At 41.6% G+C, this 17,400-nt stretch overlaps 1 protein-coding gene across 1 annotated transcript in view; it reads right to left on the reverse strand.

Moving 5' to 3' along the window:
* Window positions 1-17,400, reverse strand: part of LOC110535425 (catenin delta-2) — a 393,927-nt gene that overhangs the window by 71,672 nt on the left and 304,855 nt on the right. The window contains exon 15 of the mRNA XM_036935119.1: window positions 10,953-11,142. Coding sequence (XP_036791014.1) covers window positions 10,953-11,142 — 190 coding nt within the window. The remainder of the gene's footprint in view (window positions 1-10,952; window positions 11,143-17,400) is intronic.

The raw sequence follows: 17,400 nt of genomic DNA on the forward strand, positions 1-17,400 counted from the left end.
AAAATGTGGAAAAAGTCAAGGGGTCTGAATACTTTCCCAATGCACTTTATGTGTGTGTGACTGTGTCAATTGCAGGAGGCTGGTGGGAGGAGCATTGGGAGGATGGGCTCATTGTAACGGCTGGAATGGAATCAATGGAACGGTACCAAACACATCAAACACATGGAAACAACTTGCTGGACTCAGGTCCATTGATTCCATTCCAGGCATTACAATGAGCCCATCCTTCTATAGCTTCTCCCACCAGCCACCTCTGGTGTCAGTATCATTCTCAGCTGGGAACCAATGGGACTGAACCTATTTGATCCACGCACCATGCAATCTCCCAGTCAGCCATGGATGATAATACCCAATACAGACTCATTCACTACCTGGCTCTGTCATTTCTTTCCAGTGCGTTCAGAGCCAGCTAAATCAATTGTAACAGTTCATTCAATACAATTGCCAGATGACAGGGGAAGAAAATGATATATTTGCCGAACACATATCCCGCCAAGTCTAGCTTGCTCTTTCTCGCTATCGCTCTTTCTGATATTATCTCTCTCTCTCTCCCTTCCCCTCTCTCTGTAATGTGAAATATTTATAAAGGCATCAGCTACATGTCAATGAAGCTGTATTGATGATTTGGGGTATTAATGTTTGACACCATGCTGCTAATTGTCTTTATGGTTTTGGGTATATTGGCTTAATACACATTCAACATAGCTGGCAGCCACTGTTTTGATGTCTAAAACCTCTATTTATGAGCGTTATGCATTTGCAAGAGTTAATTTGTGTGATTTCATGTGTGTGTTACAGTAGGCAATAAGCTATTTTCTTTCCTTTGTAAACTTTCTTCACATGCTACTTCATAACAAGGAGACAAGGCGACAGGGTGAGTTGTTGGTGAGGTTTGAGGCGAGAGCAGAGGACAGCAGTAGGGTGAGGACAGGACAGGGAAGATGGTCCTGTATGTATGAATAAACACAGAGACATGTGTCAGTATGGCCAGGGAAATGAAGTGAGAGCAGCGTCCATCCCATCAGAGTGAACTGAAGCCAATCATGTGTTTCAGTAATGAGCAGACAGACAGTCAATTAGACGCTCCAGCTCTGGGCTTTGTGTTCACACTGAAGGTCAAGTCATCTCCTCTGCTCTCTGAATACCAAACATACAAATTATACTATACACGACGAAACCTTAGACTGTGCTCTCGCTGCTAACAGAGACAACGGTTCTGACAGATATGAACTCAGAATACAATATGAATTCACCTCAAGTAAATTATGGGGATCAATCCCAAATCAGGCAGATAGGATGTTATAATCATGTTTAAATAGGCTGATTGAAGAACCTGATCAACCTCAAACATGGATGATATTCATATAACACTCACATTTGAATACATTCAAATAATTCATCATTCCAACACAACAGTCTTGCTTATGAGTAGAGAGATATGTTATAAACAGTATGTTTCTACTTATAGCCAGCTTGATGTGTGAGTGGGAAGCCATCTTCATTTCCCGAGTACAGTTTTAATGAAGCAGAGAGGACGCAGCCCTATCCTCACCTCTCTCCCACATCTCTCCTTCTGTTGTGGATTGGTTGTCAATAGAGACTAGCATGTGTGAGTTCCACCAGGACAGAGTAAGAACGAAGTCCCCAGACTTGGTGGTGGCAACGAGGGAACTGCAGTGGGGTCACCAATTCATTTAGATTTTTGTAATGGAAAATATACACATTTTGTTGAGAAAGATAATTAGAAAAATATAATTATGTGGTAAATGTATTTATTGGTTTAATTTCATTTAGATAAAAGGTTATTTGTTAATGTAAAAATCTAAAATGTACCGATTTTAACGTTGTGAAAAACATAGGTCTCCAGAAATTTTGGTGGAAAGAATGTGAATACCACTGGTTTAAATCTTAATTTACAGGCTGCAGAGCTGTCATAGTTTCCAGTTCAGATTTAAACTGATTTAGTCACATCTCTAGTGCTAATTATAATGTGATAGATCCCACATGGGGCTTGCCGATTCCAGGTTTAACGAAAGGTTGAGGAACAATGTTGTAGAATGGTGGTGTGGACTGTGTAATAACATGCTGGAGACAGACTGTATGTTTTCTGAGATGAGGTAACGCGATGGTGACACCCATCATAAGGAAAGAAAAATTGGGAAAATGTGAATAAGCCCCACCTTACTCTGTGCGTGTGTGTGTGTGTGTGTGTGTGTGTGTGTGTGTGTGGTGTGTGTGTGTGTGTGTGAGAGCGAGTGTGAGTGTGAGCGGGCATGTGTGGGTGTTGTGCGTGTGTGTGTGTGTATGTGTATGTGTGTGTGTGTGTGTGTGTGTGTGTGAGAGCGAGTGTGAGTGTGAGCGGGCATGTGTGAGTGTGTGCGTGTGTGTGTGTGTGTGTGTGTGTATATATGTGTGTGTGTGTGTGTGTGTGTGTGTGTGTGTGTGTGTGTGTGTGTGTGAGGTGGAGTCAGAAGAAGAAATAGTCTGACCTCTCCTCTTAATAAACCTCCGAGACAGATCATCAGAAATCTACTACGGGAGATTGCTGAGATTAAACACAAACACACCAACACCCTACTATACGACCAATCATATCCTCAGAGTGTGTGTAAAATCTCCAGGCAGGTAACAGGTTATTTCCAGCAGTAAATGAGCCTGTTAGCCTTTAGCGCTAACACCGCTAATTTATTATGTGTTACTCTCTATAAATCCCATCTAATAAATTAGCATACGTTGTTAGTTAATTACTTATTGAACACCTTTGGCAGAGGATTTAATAACCCACACATTAAATACTTATATGTGTTATTCTTAGCAGTTCAATAACTAACTATCTGCTTCCTGTAAATTGTTTCAAAGTGAAGCCATGGTACAATTAAGCAATAAGGCACGAGGGGGTGTGGTATATGGCCAATATACCACGGCTAAGGGCTGTTCTTATGCACGATGCAAAGCAGAGTGCCTGGATACAGCCCTTATCCGTGGTATATTGGCCATATACCACAAACCCTGAGGTGCCTTATTGCTATTATAAACTGGTTACCAACATAATTAGAGCAGTAAAAATACATGTTCTGTCATACCCGTGGTATACGGTCTGATATACCACGGCTGTCAGCCAATCAGCATTCAGGGCTTGAACCACACAGTTTATAATGCATTATGTATTACTTGGTATAGCAACCATTGAAGAATTGTATATCTTATTGGCTTTCAAGTAAACTTAGAGTACATTTGAAATCTATAGCTTTTCAATAATGCTACTAGAAACTAGATTTTTGGTCAAGTGTAGAATTTTTAAAAATATTAGCACCAGATGGCTATCTTCTGTTGTCCCAGATATGAATAACCCGAGGAGGACTGCGGATGTAACAGCTCTGTCTGTCTGACTGTCTGTGTTTGTCTCTGTCTTTTAGTGTCTCTGTCTGTCTGACTGTCTGTGTGTGTCTCTGTCTGTGTGTGTCTCTGTCTGTGTGTGTGTGTGTGTGTGCGCTCGAGACACCGGTTGCAGGGGGCAGCCACCAGATGTTTCAACAGGATTAGGGCTAGGGTGGTCATGAAATTTTGTCAGCCGGTGGTTATCAACCAAATAACTTCCGGTCTCACGGTAATTGACCGTTAATTAACATAAAAACATTTAGCATCTCCTGGCTTCCACACATAGCCTACAAGCCACTGATGCAGACCTTTGGAATATCTACATTTAAAAAAACTAACTAATATCCATAACTTATTTTAGACAGGTGTAAAGAAACATGATAGGAAGAAAATGAAGTATACTTCAGAAGAACAGAATAGCACACTCTGACATGCTGACCAGACCGGACATGTCGCGTGGGCGAGCTTCGCAAATTAAACGTAGAAATCCATGTTATTCAATTATTGCACGCACACTGCTCACGCACGCCAACGAGCGTCTGTGACGCCAAGGGCTAAAATAGAACTCATTCCTATTTCTGACGCAGATCGCGCTTCAAGTCCTGCCTCTCCCATCTCCTCATTGATTTATAGAAGCAGGTACCCACGTGCCATCTCCTCAATGGTTATACCCACGTGGGTGACTGAAAGACTAACTGTTTTGCCGGTAGTTGTGGTAATACAATGAAAGTTTAGATGCGATCACCATATAAGTTCAACGATGAAAAAGCCTGGAAGGAGGAGAGATGACTAGAAAAGATTCGGTTGGCCGTTTTATGTGTGGATTAATTGTCGGAGTACAGGTCCTTGTGCATTTCAGGTAAAATAACAACTCAATGTTTATATCCCAGGACAAATTAGCAAGCAACAGCAAGCTAGCTAAATAGGACAAATTAACGTTAGCTAGCAAGTGCAAGCTAACTAGCTAAATTGCCATACATGTTTAATGATTTTCGACCTGTCCCCAAATGAATGTCATTGGTTCAGAGTTTGTTTTGATATTTTAACCTGCGTGTCGTGATCGCGTTTGGTGTGGGGGGGCAAAATACATTTATGCACGATAGCGCACGATGGCAGCCGGTTTGGGTTCCGTGTGAGTTGTCCATATATTAGGTCCTGATCTGGCTATGCCAAATGGCTGTGGGCTACACAAGTTCATTTAGCAGACCAGATTTGCTTAGAATTTAGGGGCATTATTTTTTATTCTTTTATAGTATGAAAAATACTATTCAACATAGCTGAATTAAATAGAAAGGATATATTCTCCAAATGATTTCAGGGAGTGCGCGCACATGCGGCAATTCTGTGTTGAGCACTTAACAAAGAAACAGGTCGTCCTATATGCTTAATTTAGAGTTATTTATGCTACTTTAGTTGTAATACAAACATTGGGCTATATGTTTAGATTCTAAGGCTGCATGATGCAACTCTAATGAGGATTTGAAAAAAGTTCCATGAAAGACATGAGCTCTGCTTTTTTTGTGCAGGCAGTACACACTTCATCAGTCTCTCATTCACAATTTGACAAGCACTTGACAATGCCTCAAATTTCCCAGTGGCATCCCCTTTGTGGGGCCGTAATTCCCCCTAAAGATTCCATGTATTTTGTGGACAGTGGCCTTTGTGCCCTTTGGCTGAATATAATCATTATAATTCCCTTCTCCCAGCTGTGTTCTCCGAGGCATCTCTCACTCACATGGCTCTCTCAGAAATCTCAGTTCTTATTAGCCAATGCCTGTCATATGATCGGGTCCTTCTCACAGGCTACAAGTGAAGACAGACACATCAGGGACGCAACTGCATGTTTCCTTATCAAATTCCGAGGCACATATTGAAGATGTTGGAAGAACTCTCAACATTTACTTTTCATCAGCCAACAAGATGAGTAGGCCTAACGAACAGCAAAAGCAGTAGCCTACGTCAATCGACTATCACCCATAGTACAAAAGTTATTTCTCCCACCTATTCTATTCTGTGGGAGAAATAAATATTCCATGCATAGTCTGGGACAGTTATGAGATGGGATAGATCCCAAATGAATACACCACTAGCATCAGAACCTTTAAAAGCAATGAGGCTGACGCAACAGATCAGAACGTTTAGCACAAAATCTTGATAAAATATTAGGCTATTTCTTCACATTATAAGTGCAGCAATGCGCACACAGCAGTAAGTGCAAATGTTCCTGAATTCAATCAATCAGCGGGAAAACACCATTATCAAAAGTGACCGCAAATGTGATTATAAATGTAATACTTGTATTATAAAGGTGCATTTTTATGGTGAACATTTTCTTCCCCAAACTCACACGCTGCGTATGCATTCCAGTTAGGCTCTGTACCCGTTGTAAAGCAGATTAACATACTTCATTTTAAGAAGGTATTTGGCCACTTTAGTTATGATACAAACCTTATCAACACATATAAGCCTATGGGCTAGGCCTAATGATGTGTGCAACTATGATTTGAAAAAGTCGCAAAGAAAGGCATGCACTGTTTCTTGCCTTACTGCACAAGCTGGGCATCATTCACAAGTGATAGGCTAATATTGTCACCCATCAGACTAATCTTGATTTAATCTTGTCATTACATACACTAAATAATATATGTGTTTTTTTTATTTTATTCAGAATGGACTGTTATCATGCACTTGTCTAGAAACAGGGCCAGGGGGAAAAAAACACATGTCATCTATGCACTTAAATAGTGAATGAGGACGCTTTTCCCATGGTTCATTTTCATGCCAGCCAGCTAGGCTATACTCCTGTTGCAAAGAGAAGCAATGTGCTTAATATTAGGAAAGTTAAGAAATAAATACTCTATAGTATTCCTAGGCTATCACTAGCTTGGCTGGGCCGTCATTGTAAAGAAGAATTTGTTCTTAACTGACATGCCTAGTTAAATAAAGGTTAAAAAAAATGTTCAAGAACAAACAAGCCCCTGCATAGAAGAGAAGGAAAGCCCTCCACAGGAGTCCCCGTGTTTGGCCTGATAAGACTGATATCATTATGTGTGTATGTTTGGCTGTGTTTGAGTGTGTGTGTGTGTGTGTGTGTGTGTGTGTGTGTGTGTGTGTGTGTGTGCAAGTTAATGTGTGTGTTTGTGAGTGTGTTCCAAGCAAAATGTCATCAATTTGGCAGTAGAGAGTGCCAAAGAACACACCAATCAATCAAATATTTGTACCTCACACAGCTGGCCAGCTGCCACCAGCAGCACCACTGATCTAATTATAGTTATCAACACCTACGAGAGACAGAAAGAGGGGGAGGAGAAAGGGGAAGGAGGGGAGAGGAGAAAGAGGGGGAGGAAAGGGAAGGGAGGGGAAGAGAGAGAAGAGAGAGGGATGGGAAAGAGAGAGGGAGTAATGGAGAGAGAGTGGGAGAGGAGGGGGGTGAGTAGCTCTTGGGTACATCTGCCTATTAAAGGGCATATGGACCCATCACCTTCATTAGATGACTCGTCTCATATTTGCATTTAGAGGGCCTCTCTCTTTCTCACACACACAAACACACACGATGCCTCGCCAACACTTCATTCCCATTCCCATCTCCATCTCTTCAATGTCAGCTATGATTCCAGAGATTGATTCAGTTTCACCTCCACAACACATACACCACACACACCTATATTGTAGCAGGTGAAAGGGTCTGGAATTGAACTGAAGACACAGACCAAACAGAGTGGCCCCATGTCATTCTAACCCCAAAATAGATAGATTCCAACAACCAAGACCAGTTCAGAGAAAACCCCCCCTCTCTCTCTCTCTCTCTCTCTATATATATATATATATATATATATATATATATATATATATATGAAACCCTCTCTCTCGCTCTCTCTCTCTATATATATATGAAACCCTCTCTCTCTATATGTATGTCTATATATATGAAACCCTATCTCTCTCTCTCTCTCTCTATATATATATATATATATATATATATATATGAAACCCTCTCTCTCTCTCTCGCTCTCTCTCTCTATATATATATGAAACCCTCTCTCTCTCTATATATGTATATATATATATATGTATATATATATGAAACCTTCTCTCTCGCTCTCTCTCTCTCTATATATATATATATATATATGAAACCCTCTCTCTCTCTCTATATATATATATATATATATATATATATATATATATATGAAACCCTCTCTCTCGCTCTCTCTCTCTATATATATATATATATGAATCCCTCTCTCTCGCTCTCTCTCTACATATATATATGAAACCTTCTCTCTCTCTCTCTCTATATATATATATATATGAAACCCTCTCTCTCGCTCTCTCTCTCTATATATATATATGAAACCCTCTCTCTCTATATATATATATATATATATATATGAATCCCTCTCTCTCACTCTCTCTCTCTATATATATACAGTGCCTTGCGAAAGTATTCGGCCCCCTTGCACTTTGCGACCTTTTGCCACATTCAGGCTTCAAACATAAAGATATAAAACTGTATTTTGTGAAGAATCAACAACAAGTGGGACACAATCATGAAGTGGAACGACATTTATTGGATATTTCAAACTTTATTAACAAATCAAAAACTGAAAAATTGGGCGTGCAAAATTATTCAGCCCCCTTAAGTTAATACTTTGTAGCGCCACCTTTTGCTGTGATTACAGCTGTAAGTCGCTTGGGGTATGTCTCTATCAGTTTTGCACATCGAGAGACTGACATTTTTTCCCATTCCTCCTTGCAAAACAGCTCGAGCTCAGTGAGGTTGGATGGAGAGCATTTGTGAACAGCAGTTTTCAGTTCTTTCCACAGATTCTCGATTGGATTCAGGTCTGGACTTTGACTTGGCCATTCTAACACCTGGATATGTTTATTTTTGAACCATTCCATTGTAGATTTTGCTTTATGTTTTGGATCATTGTCTTGTTGGAAGACAAATAATTTTGCACGCCCAATTTTTCAGTTTTTGATTTGTTAAAAAGGTTTGAAATATCCAATAAATGTGGTTCCACTTCATGATTGTGTCCCACTTGTTGTTGATTCTTCACAAAAAAATACAGTTTTATATCTTTATGTTTGAAGCCTGAAATGTGGCAAAAGGTTGCAAAGTTCAAGGGGGCCGAATACTTTCGCAAGGCACTGTATACATATATATGAAACCCTCTCTCTCTCTCTCTATATATATATATATATATATATATATGAAACCCTCTCTCTCTCTCTCTCTCTCTCTCTCTCTCTCTCTCTCTCTCTCTCTATATATATATATATATATATATATGAAACCCGCTCTCTCTCTATATATATATATATATATGAAACCCTCTCTCTCGCTCTCTCTCTCTATATATATATATGAAACCCTCTCTCTCGCTCTCTCTATATATATATATATGAAACCCTCTCTCTCGCTCTCTCTCTCTATATATATATATGAAACCCCCTCTCTCTCTCTCTCTATATATATATATATATATATATATATATATATATATGAAACCCACTCTCTCTCTCATATTTATATATTAGAGAAAGCTCATTTGTGTCCCCCGGCCAATACCGTGACAGCATCATTTATCAACATACCCTTTCTGTCCCCCTGCTACTCCCCACCCCAACCCCTGTCTAGCCCCCCCCCCCCCCCCCCCCCCCCTTCTGTCTGACATACACCCCTGGTCCCCAATCCTATCATTGTGTCCTACTTATCAAACTACTAAAGCCCAGAGGCCGCAATGGAACACCGATAATGTTCAGGCTGAGAAACCAGTGTGAGTTCTCAGGAGATAGGCTTATTACTGGGAACACTGAGGTCCAGGAACACTGTGAGAAGCTACAGAACACGATGGTAACGTTTAGAACAATGATTACAATCTCAGACCTCTGACTCTTGTTGGAGGAATGGAGATGTCTGTAAAGCTGTGTACACAAAGAGCCCGGAACACTCTGTGAGAGAGAGGTGGGAACACTGACAAATACCTGATGACACAGATGAACCGCTCAGAGCCATCAGAATGTCTTTCTTACCAAGAAATATTTTAGAACGTCTGTAGAATGCCCTCCGATTTGCCGTGACAAAAGCATTTCTGCCAGAATGTCTGTGTGTGTGTGTGACAGAGAGAGAGAGTGTGTGTGAGTGGGTAAGTGTGTCGGGGGAACATGGTTCAATGTGTCTGAAGAGGCCATAATCTGATTTGTTCTTCTTTGAGGTGCCTAAATCCCATTTTGTGTGTGTGTGTGTGTGTGTGTGTGTGTGTGTGTGTGTGTGTGTGTGTGTGTGTGTGTGAATGAGAGAGGAATACACACACACGTACAGCTCAGCTCTCTGTAATACGTCTGCCATGGCGGCAGCTACAGTGATTCCCCCAGAGGCGCTAGCACAGACAGCAGGAACAGCAATATCTGTATCTCCACTCCATCTCTCACACACTCCATTTCATATCACTTATGGACATATTTGTCAGGGGCCATGTGTACGAATTTACATGAATGCGAGCTCGTTTACCGTCTAAATAATGTAGATAAATTATTTTAGGATATCATGTATGAACCAACCCACAACGGGATTTGATGTACAAGAGATCCACACAGTATGTTGTAGAGCCACTACCTCCGGAGTTTCTCACACACAATGAAGGACACACACACAGTATGTTGTAGAGCCACTACCTCGGGAGTTTCTCACACACAATGAAGGACACACACACAGTATGTTGTAGAGCCACTACCTCCGGAGTTTCTCACACACAATGAAGGACACACACACAGTATGTTGTAGAGCCACTACCTCCGGAGTTTCTCACACACAATGAAGGACACATACACAGTATGTTGTAGAGCCACTACCTACGGAGTTTCTCACACACAATGAAGGACACACACACAGTATGTTGTAGAGCCACTACCTCTGGAGTTTTTCACACACAATGAAGGACACACACACACATATGCGCACACGCACAGCACATGCACAACCCCCAAGTTTTGGCCTGCAACTGTTGCTATGGATACCTCCCAGAGTGAGAGCACAAGAAGGAGAGAGAGAGATAAGGAGAGAGAGAAGGAGAGAGAGAGAGAGAGAGAGAGAGAGAGAGAGAAAGTCTTAAGTGAGGCTGTGCTTTGTATTTCTATAGACCCTTGGATCAGAAACATATGCCTTAATCATACCAGTACCACACAGCACACACACACCCGCTGCAAAGTTTTCACACTGCGTGGAAATGTCATTAAACATGATGACATGAATCATTCTCCTCTATTACATACACTGCAGTGTATTAATGAATCCATACCATTAACACAGAAATAATGAGTCCATTTCAACCATACTGTATGGTTTCTCATAAGGTTAGAGGGAGATGGAGGGGAGACAGGGGTGTGTGTGGTGCTGGTTTAAACTCCAACACACAGAAAAAAACTTCAGCGGCAACAAACCACAAGGCACTCCAACTGGAATATGTTCCTCACGCAAAACGAGGTGTGTGAAGGCACAAGGACAGGTGCACTCACCGAGGCAGTCGGTGCCGTTACTGTGTGTGTGTGTCTGCATGTGTGTGACTCACCTGAGGCAGCCGGTGGCATTGCGGAGCACCTGGGAGGTGTGTGTGTGTTGCTTGCGGTCGTCATGGAGATTGTGGGAGGAGTCCCAGGAGGAAGAGTGGGGGATGATGACGCTATTGGTCAGAACGGCCAATGCATCCTGGATGATTGGCATCTTCAGGGCGTCACACGATGACAGGTTCCACAACACACCTGAGAACACACACACACATACAGCTGGGTTAAAATACAGATAAAGAACATACTGTCTTTGAGGAGGAACAGACATCATTAAACGTACATGCTCAGAACCATCTGACATCTGTCTCTTAGCAACAGTTAATCATACGATGCAGCCATTGTTATTCTGTCTCTTTCCATGCAAACAACCCAGCTTTAAACTTGAAGCCCTCCCTGGCTCCCTCTCTCTCTGTGACGGTATGTGGGTCGAGCAGCTTAAATTGGAGAGACACTTGTGTCACTAATTAAGATTGGAACCCAACACAAAGACAGGAAATTTATTTCACTGAATTAAAAATGTGTAGTTTACACAGCTTTCCTGAGAGGAGGAAGGAAAGCAGAAAGCGGATGCGACAAGAGAGAAATAAGGGTTTTTATGGCCAATTTAATATGAAAGCACTGCTCTGTGCACAAAGAACACTCAATTACACAACCAACAGCGTCTTGACTGAGGTTTAGTTTCCATCAAGACCAAGACTGAATGAACATTAAGCTGGTTTAAAAACTGTTTGAGGACCATTCACATCTGTTGGTAAGACGTACAATAGAATAGAATAACAAAGGATTGGTGGCTCCTGTCTCCCCTCAGCTATGATGTATCTATTAGGCTGTGGGACAGGCCAGAGGACCACATCGATCAACTATGATGTAATTAACATAAGAATTATAATAATCAACGGGACAATCAGTAACCACAATAATCAAGGGTCAAAATAACCATACAATGAACAATAACAATGGCAGGTTGGACATGTTGATTGGTCTGTCAGACACTGTCCCTCATAGCAGGCAGCAATGTAGTGTGTTGCCAAACCACAGCTCTCTGCGTCCTACCCCAACAGGATGGGGAGCCTATTCTCACCAGAGAGGTCTATGAAACTTTGAATAACGGTTTGAATTTTGGGGAAATGACACACTCAAATTGTTTGACATTTTGTCAGGACCTTAGGCCTCTCTATCTCTCTGTCCACTCCCTCCAAATACACACACTGACTCAACCCACCCTACATATAAGCACACACACACATACTAACAACAACACTCTTAGCCTGCGGGAGGTAGGCTGCAGTCAGATGGTGGAACAGATGTCTTCTCTCTGACGGGTGAGAGGAGGGCTGGCATCCTATTGGTGGACGGTGACACGCACCCCTCATTAACATTCCAAACATGCTAATTAGTGCTCCCTCCGGGTCTGGCTAACCATCTCACAGACAGACAGACCAGACCGACAGACCGAAAGACAGACAGACAGACAGATAAAGAGAGAGATAAAGAGAGCGAGATAGAGAGATAAAGAGAGGGGGGGCAGAGACCAAACTGGCACAGCAGCAGAGGAGAGGAGAGACATTGTTTAATTCATCTTCTCCAATCAGATCTATTCTGTCCAGTTGAATGCTTATCACAGTTTATAACAGCTTTCAGCGGTCACATGTCCTTGCGGGCCACTTTATAGTTTACCACCAATGTTAGCATACTGGAACTGTATTGTGTAGCAGTGTATAGACTAAAGCTGTATTGTGCAATTGTAATAAGTGTTCTACTATACTGCATTATCCTTCTAGTTAGATGTAATAGTAACCTATTACATTCTGCATGCCATTTAAGCAGTCAGTACTGTATTCACAAGCCTTATTTCATTACATTTACCCTGCATACTGTAGTAAACTAAGCTGATTATGCATCTTGTAGTCATAATTGCATATTATTGTGCCCTACAATAGAGTTGAAGTCGGAAGTTTACATACACTTAGGTTGGAGTCAGTAAAACTCGTTTTTCAACCACTCCACACATTTCTTGTTAACAAACTATAGTTTTGGCAAGTCGGTTAGGACATCTACTTTGTGCAAGTCATTTTCCCCCAAATTGTTTAGACAGATTATTTCACTTATAATTCACTGTATCACAATTTCAGTGGGTCCGAAGTTTACATACACTAAGTTGATTGTGCCTTTAAACAACTGGGAAATTTCCAGAAAATTATGTAATGGCTTTAGAAGCTTCTGGTAGGGTAATTGATATCATTTGAGTCAATTGGAGGTGTACCTGCGGATGTATTTCAAGGCGTACCAACAAACTCAGTGCCTCTTTGCTTGACATCATGGGAAAATCAAAAGAAATCAGCCAAGACCTCAGAAAAAAATTGTAGACCTCCACAAGTCTGGTTCATCCTTGAGAGCAAATTCCAAACGGCTGAAGGAGCCACATTCATCTGTACAAACAATAGTACGCAAGTATAAACACCATGGGACCACGCAGCCGTCAATTAGCTCAGGAAGGAGAGGCGTTCTGCCTCCTAGAGATGAACGTACTTTGGTGCGAAAAGTGCAAATCAATCCCAGAACAACAGCAAAGGACCTTGTGATGATACTGGAGGAAACGAGTACAAAAGTATCTATATCCACAGTAAACCGAGACCTATGTCAACATAACCTAAAAGGCCACTCAGCAAAGAAGAAGCCACTGCTCCAAAACCGCCATGAAAAAGCCAGACTACGGTTTGCAACTGCACATGGGGACAAAGATCGTACTTTTTGGAGAAATGTCCTCTGGTCGGATGTAACAAAAATAGAACTGTTTGGCCATAATGACCATAGTTATGTTTGGAGGAAAAAAGGGGAGGCTTGCAATCCAAATAATACTATCCCAAACGTCAAGCACGGGGGTGGCAGCATCATGTTGCGGGGGTGCTTTACTGCAGAAGAGACTGATGCACTTCACAAAATAGATGGTATCATGGTATCATGATGAGGGAAAATTATGTGGATATATTGAAGCAACATCTCAAGACATCAGGCAGGAAGTTAAAGCTTGGTCGCAAATGGGTCTTCCAAATGGACAATGACCCCAAGCATACTTCCAAAGTTGTGGCAAAATCGCTTAACGACAACAAAGTCAAGGTATTGGAGTGGCCATCACAAAGCTCTGACCTCAATCCTATAGAACATTTGTGGGCAGATCTAAAAAAAAAGTGTGTGCGCGCAAGGAGGCCTACAAACCTGACTCAGTTACACCAGCTCTGTCAGGAGGAATGGGCCAAAATTCACCCAACTTATTGTGGGAAGCTTGTGGAAGGCTACCCGAAACATTTTACCCAAGTTAAACAACCAAATACTAATTGAGTGTATGTAAACTTCGGACCCACTGGGAATGTGATGAAAGAAATAAAATAAATAAAAACTGAAATAAATAATTCTCTCTACTATTATTCTGACATTTCACATTCTTAAAATAAAGTGGTGATCCTAACTGACCTAAGACAGGTCATTTTTACTAGGATTAAAAGTCAGGAATTGTGAAAAACTGAGTTTAAATGTATTTGGCTAAGATGTATGTAAACTTCCGACTTCAACTGTATGTCCTTTTTTCTATTCCTTGTAGAACCACATACTCCAGTTGTTCATTAAAGGACCCTAAAAACCACCAGCCCTTGGTTTATGGTGGTGAGGTGGCAAGCCAATTTAGATAGCACCCATACTGCTCTAGCCGGCAGCCTTGTGGCAATTCAGTGTATTCAACCTTGAACACAGGTTTACACTGCCTTAATTAGCGATAGGCATTCCGTTAACGGAACAGTTGTTAATTATGCAGCGCGTTATGTCAAGATCGTAGATTTTAGAGAAACATCAAATGTTGGTAAATACAAGTGTCTTATATTGGCTGAAAGCTTAAATTCTTGTTAATATAACTGCACTGTCCAATTTACAGTAGCTGTTACTGCGAGAAAATGCCATGCTATTGTTTGAGGAGAGCTCCTAACAACAAAACACTTTTTTCAACGTGATAGGTTTGATAAATTCACCTCTTAAGGTGAAATGTGCACTTACATTCTGGAATATTGCTCTGATTTATCATCCAAAGGGTCCCAGAGATAACATGAAGTGTCGTTTTGTTAGATAAAATCCTTTTTCATATCCTAAAAAGGCTCATATAGCACGCACGATCGATTTTGTATTTCCACTCATTCAATTTGCAAAGAAAGGAATCTGTGAAAATCTCACCCTAAACGTTGTTTGAACGAGTCAAATCACATTCGTATGTATTTCTCAGGGATCCTAGAAGGTAACAAGACTTCACTATTTCATTAGGAGTGTAGTATATCCTATAGGACACCATATTTGGTTAGAGAGCGACGCCTTCATGGCACGCCGATGACGCAGGCCGCCATCACTTGAAGGACTGTATCTTTGTCAAATAAGCACCAATCGGGGTCAAACAAAGCTAGCTAGATAGCCAATGAGCTGGGCATTACAGGAGTGTCCGGAAACCCCGTCTCGGTCACAAAATGTAGGCGCTAACTTTGCACATACACTGCTGCCATCTTGTGGACACTATCGGAATTACAACCACAGTGATGGCTATAACTATGACCTTTCTCTTGCATTTCAAAGATGGTGGTAGAAAAATACCAGTTTTTTCTTTGTATTTTCTTCTACCAGATCTATTGTGTTATATTCTCCTACATTCAATTCACATTTCCAAAACCTTCAAAGTGCTTCCTTTCAAATGGTACCAATAATATGCATATCCTTGCTTCATGGCCTGGGCTACAGGCAGTTAGATTTGGGTATGTAATTTAGGCGAATTCATCTTCTCCAATCATGTTCCCCAAGAAGATATATATTTTACAATCATAAAGTAGGCTACCCCCCCCCCCCCCCCCCCCCCCCCCCTGCGCCTATTTCACACACCAGAGATATTAGGTAAATCATTGAACAACTGTGGCCCCATAAAAATATGTTACGTTGATAACAAAATTAATTAGATGCTCTTCCTTATTTTAAAAAGTGTCTGTGTTTTCCTTCTCAGACTCATCAGCAACAAAGTACAAGTACCATCAACCTCTCTAATCTCTCTCAGTCTCTGATTGCAATAATGATTACCAGGCCTGATGAGCACCAGTGGTTGACCAGGCCACATAGACATGCTATTAACATGTTACAATAGAGAGAGAGAGAGAGAGAGAGAGAGAGAGAGAGAGAGAGAGAGAGAGAGAGAGAGAGAGAGAGAGAGAGAGAGAGAGAGAGAGAGAGAGAGAGAGAGAGAGAGAGAGAGAGAGAGAGAGAGAGAGAGAGAGAGAGAGAGAGAGAGAGAGAGAGAGAGAGAGAGAGATGGAGCGAGAGAGAGAGATGGAGCGAGAGAGAGAGATGGAGCGAGAGAGAAAGAGAGAGAGAGAGAGAGAGGGAGAATATCTTTATTCTTTTGGAACTTCTGTGAGTACAATGTTTACTGTTCACTTTTATTGTTTATTTAACTTTTGTTTATTATCTAACATTTGTTTCCCATGCCAATTAAACCCTTGAATTGAATTAAGAGAGAGAGGGAGATGGAGAGAGAGAGAGAGATGGAGAGGTGGAGAGAGATAGATAGAGACCGTGGTAGACTCTTCATTGATCTAAACTAGAGGAAGGACAACCCGTCCATCACTGTGACTTTGGCCAAGTTCAAATCTCCTGTGCGCGCACACACACACACACACACACACACACAGACACACTCCTGTCGACCGTAGAAACAAGAACATAGATCTGAAACGCATCACTAGGCACAAGGTTTCCATGGGGACCCAATCATAACCACTGGCTTGTGGTTAGTGTGTGTGTTTCCCTAAGGACTAGGATTGTAAGAGTTGGAGGACAGTTTTTAGGAAAGAGAGAGATGATTGCATGACTTCATAAATAAATCATTTCACAAATACGTTAAGACGATGGGTCTGAAGTGGTTATGTTTTATCAACCATAGGATCTCTGTCCGATCTGATTCACCAGTTTCATATTCCCTGACATTAAACCTCACATAGACCACAACACTAACCACTGGATGTAAAGTATCATATTTCCTCCACAGTCTGGTGGGGTATACTCTAGGCCTGTGTTTAAGATATTTAAATGGGCAGGGATGAGACTGGGTCTTGGGCTGGGGTATAGTGTAGCCCATTTCTGGATGCCCGTTGTATATCCTCTGTGAGCAGAACTGCTATCACCAGCCTAGACTCAGACAGTAAATTAAAGCAGTAAATTCTCCCTGAGTCACAGAGACTGGCCATGCATAACACTGCTTCAGAGTTAGCCAGGAAGAGGAAGAGAGAGAGAGAGAGAGAGAGAGAGAGAGAGAGAGAGAGAGAGAGAGAGAGAGAGAGAGAAAGGGGGGTAGAGAGACAGTGAGAGAGAGAGAGAGGGGGGTAGAGAGAGAGGGGTAGAGAGACAGTGAGAGGGCGAGAGAGAGAGAGCGAG

Source organism: Oncorhynchus mykiss, chromosome 11 (genome assembly GCF_013265735.2).
Source record: "Oncorhynchus mykiss isolate Arlee chromosome 11, USDA_OmykA_1.1, whole genome shotgun sequence".
Lineage (NCBI taxonomy): Eukaryota > Metazoa > Chordata > Actinopteri > Salmoniformes > Salmonidae > Oncorhynchus > Oncorhynchus mykiss.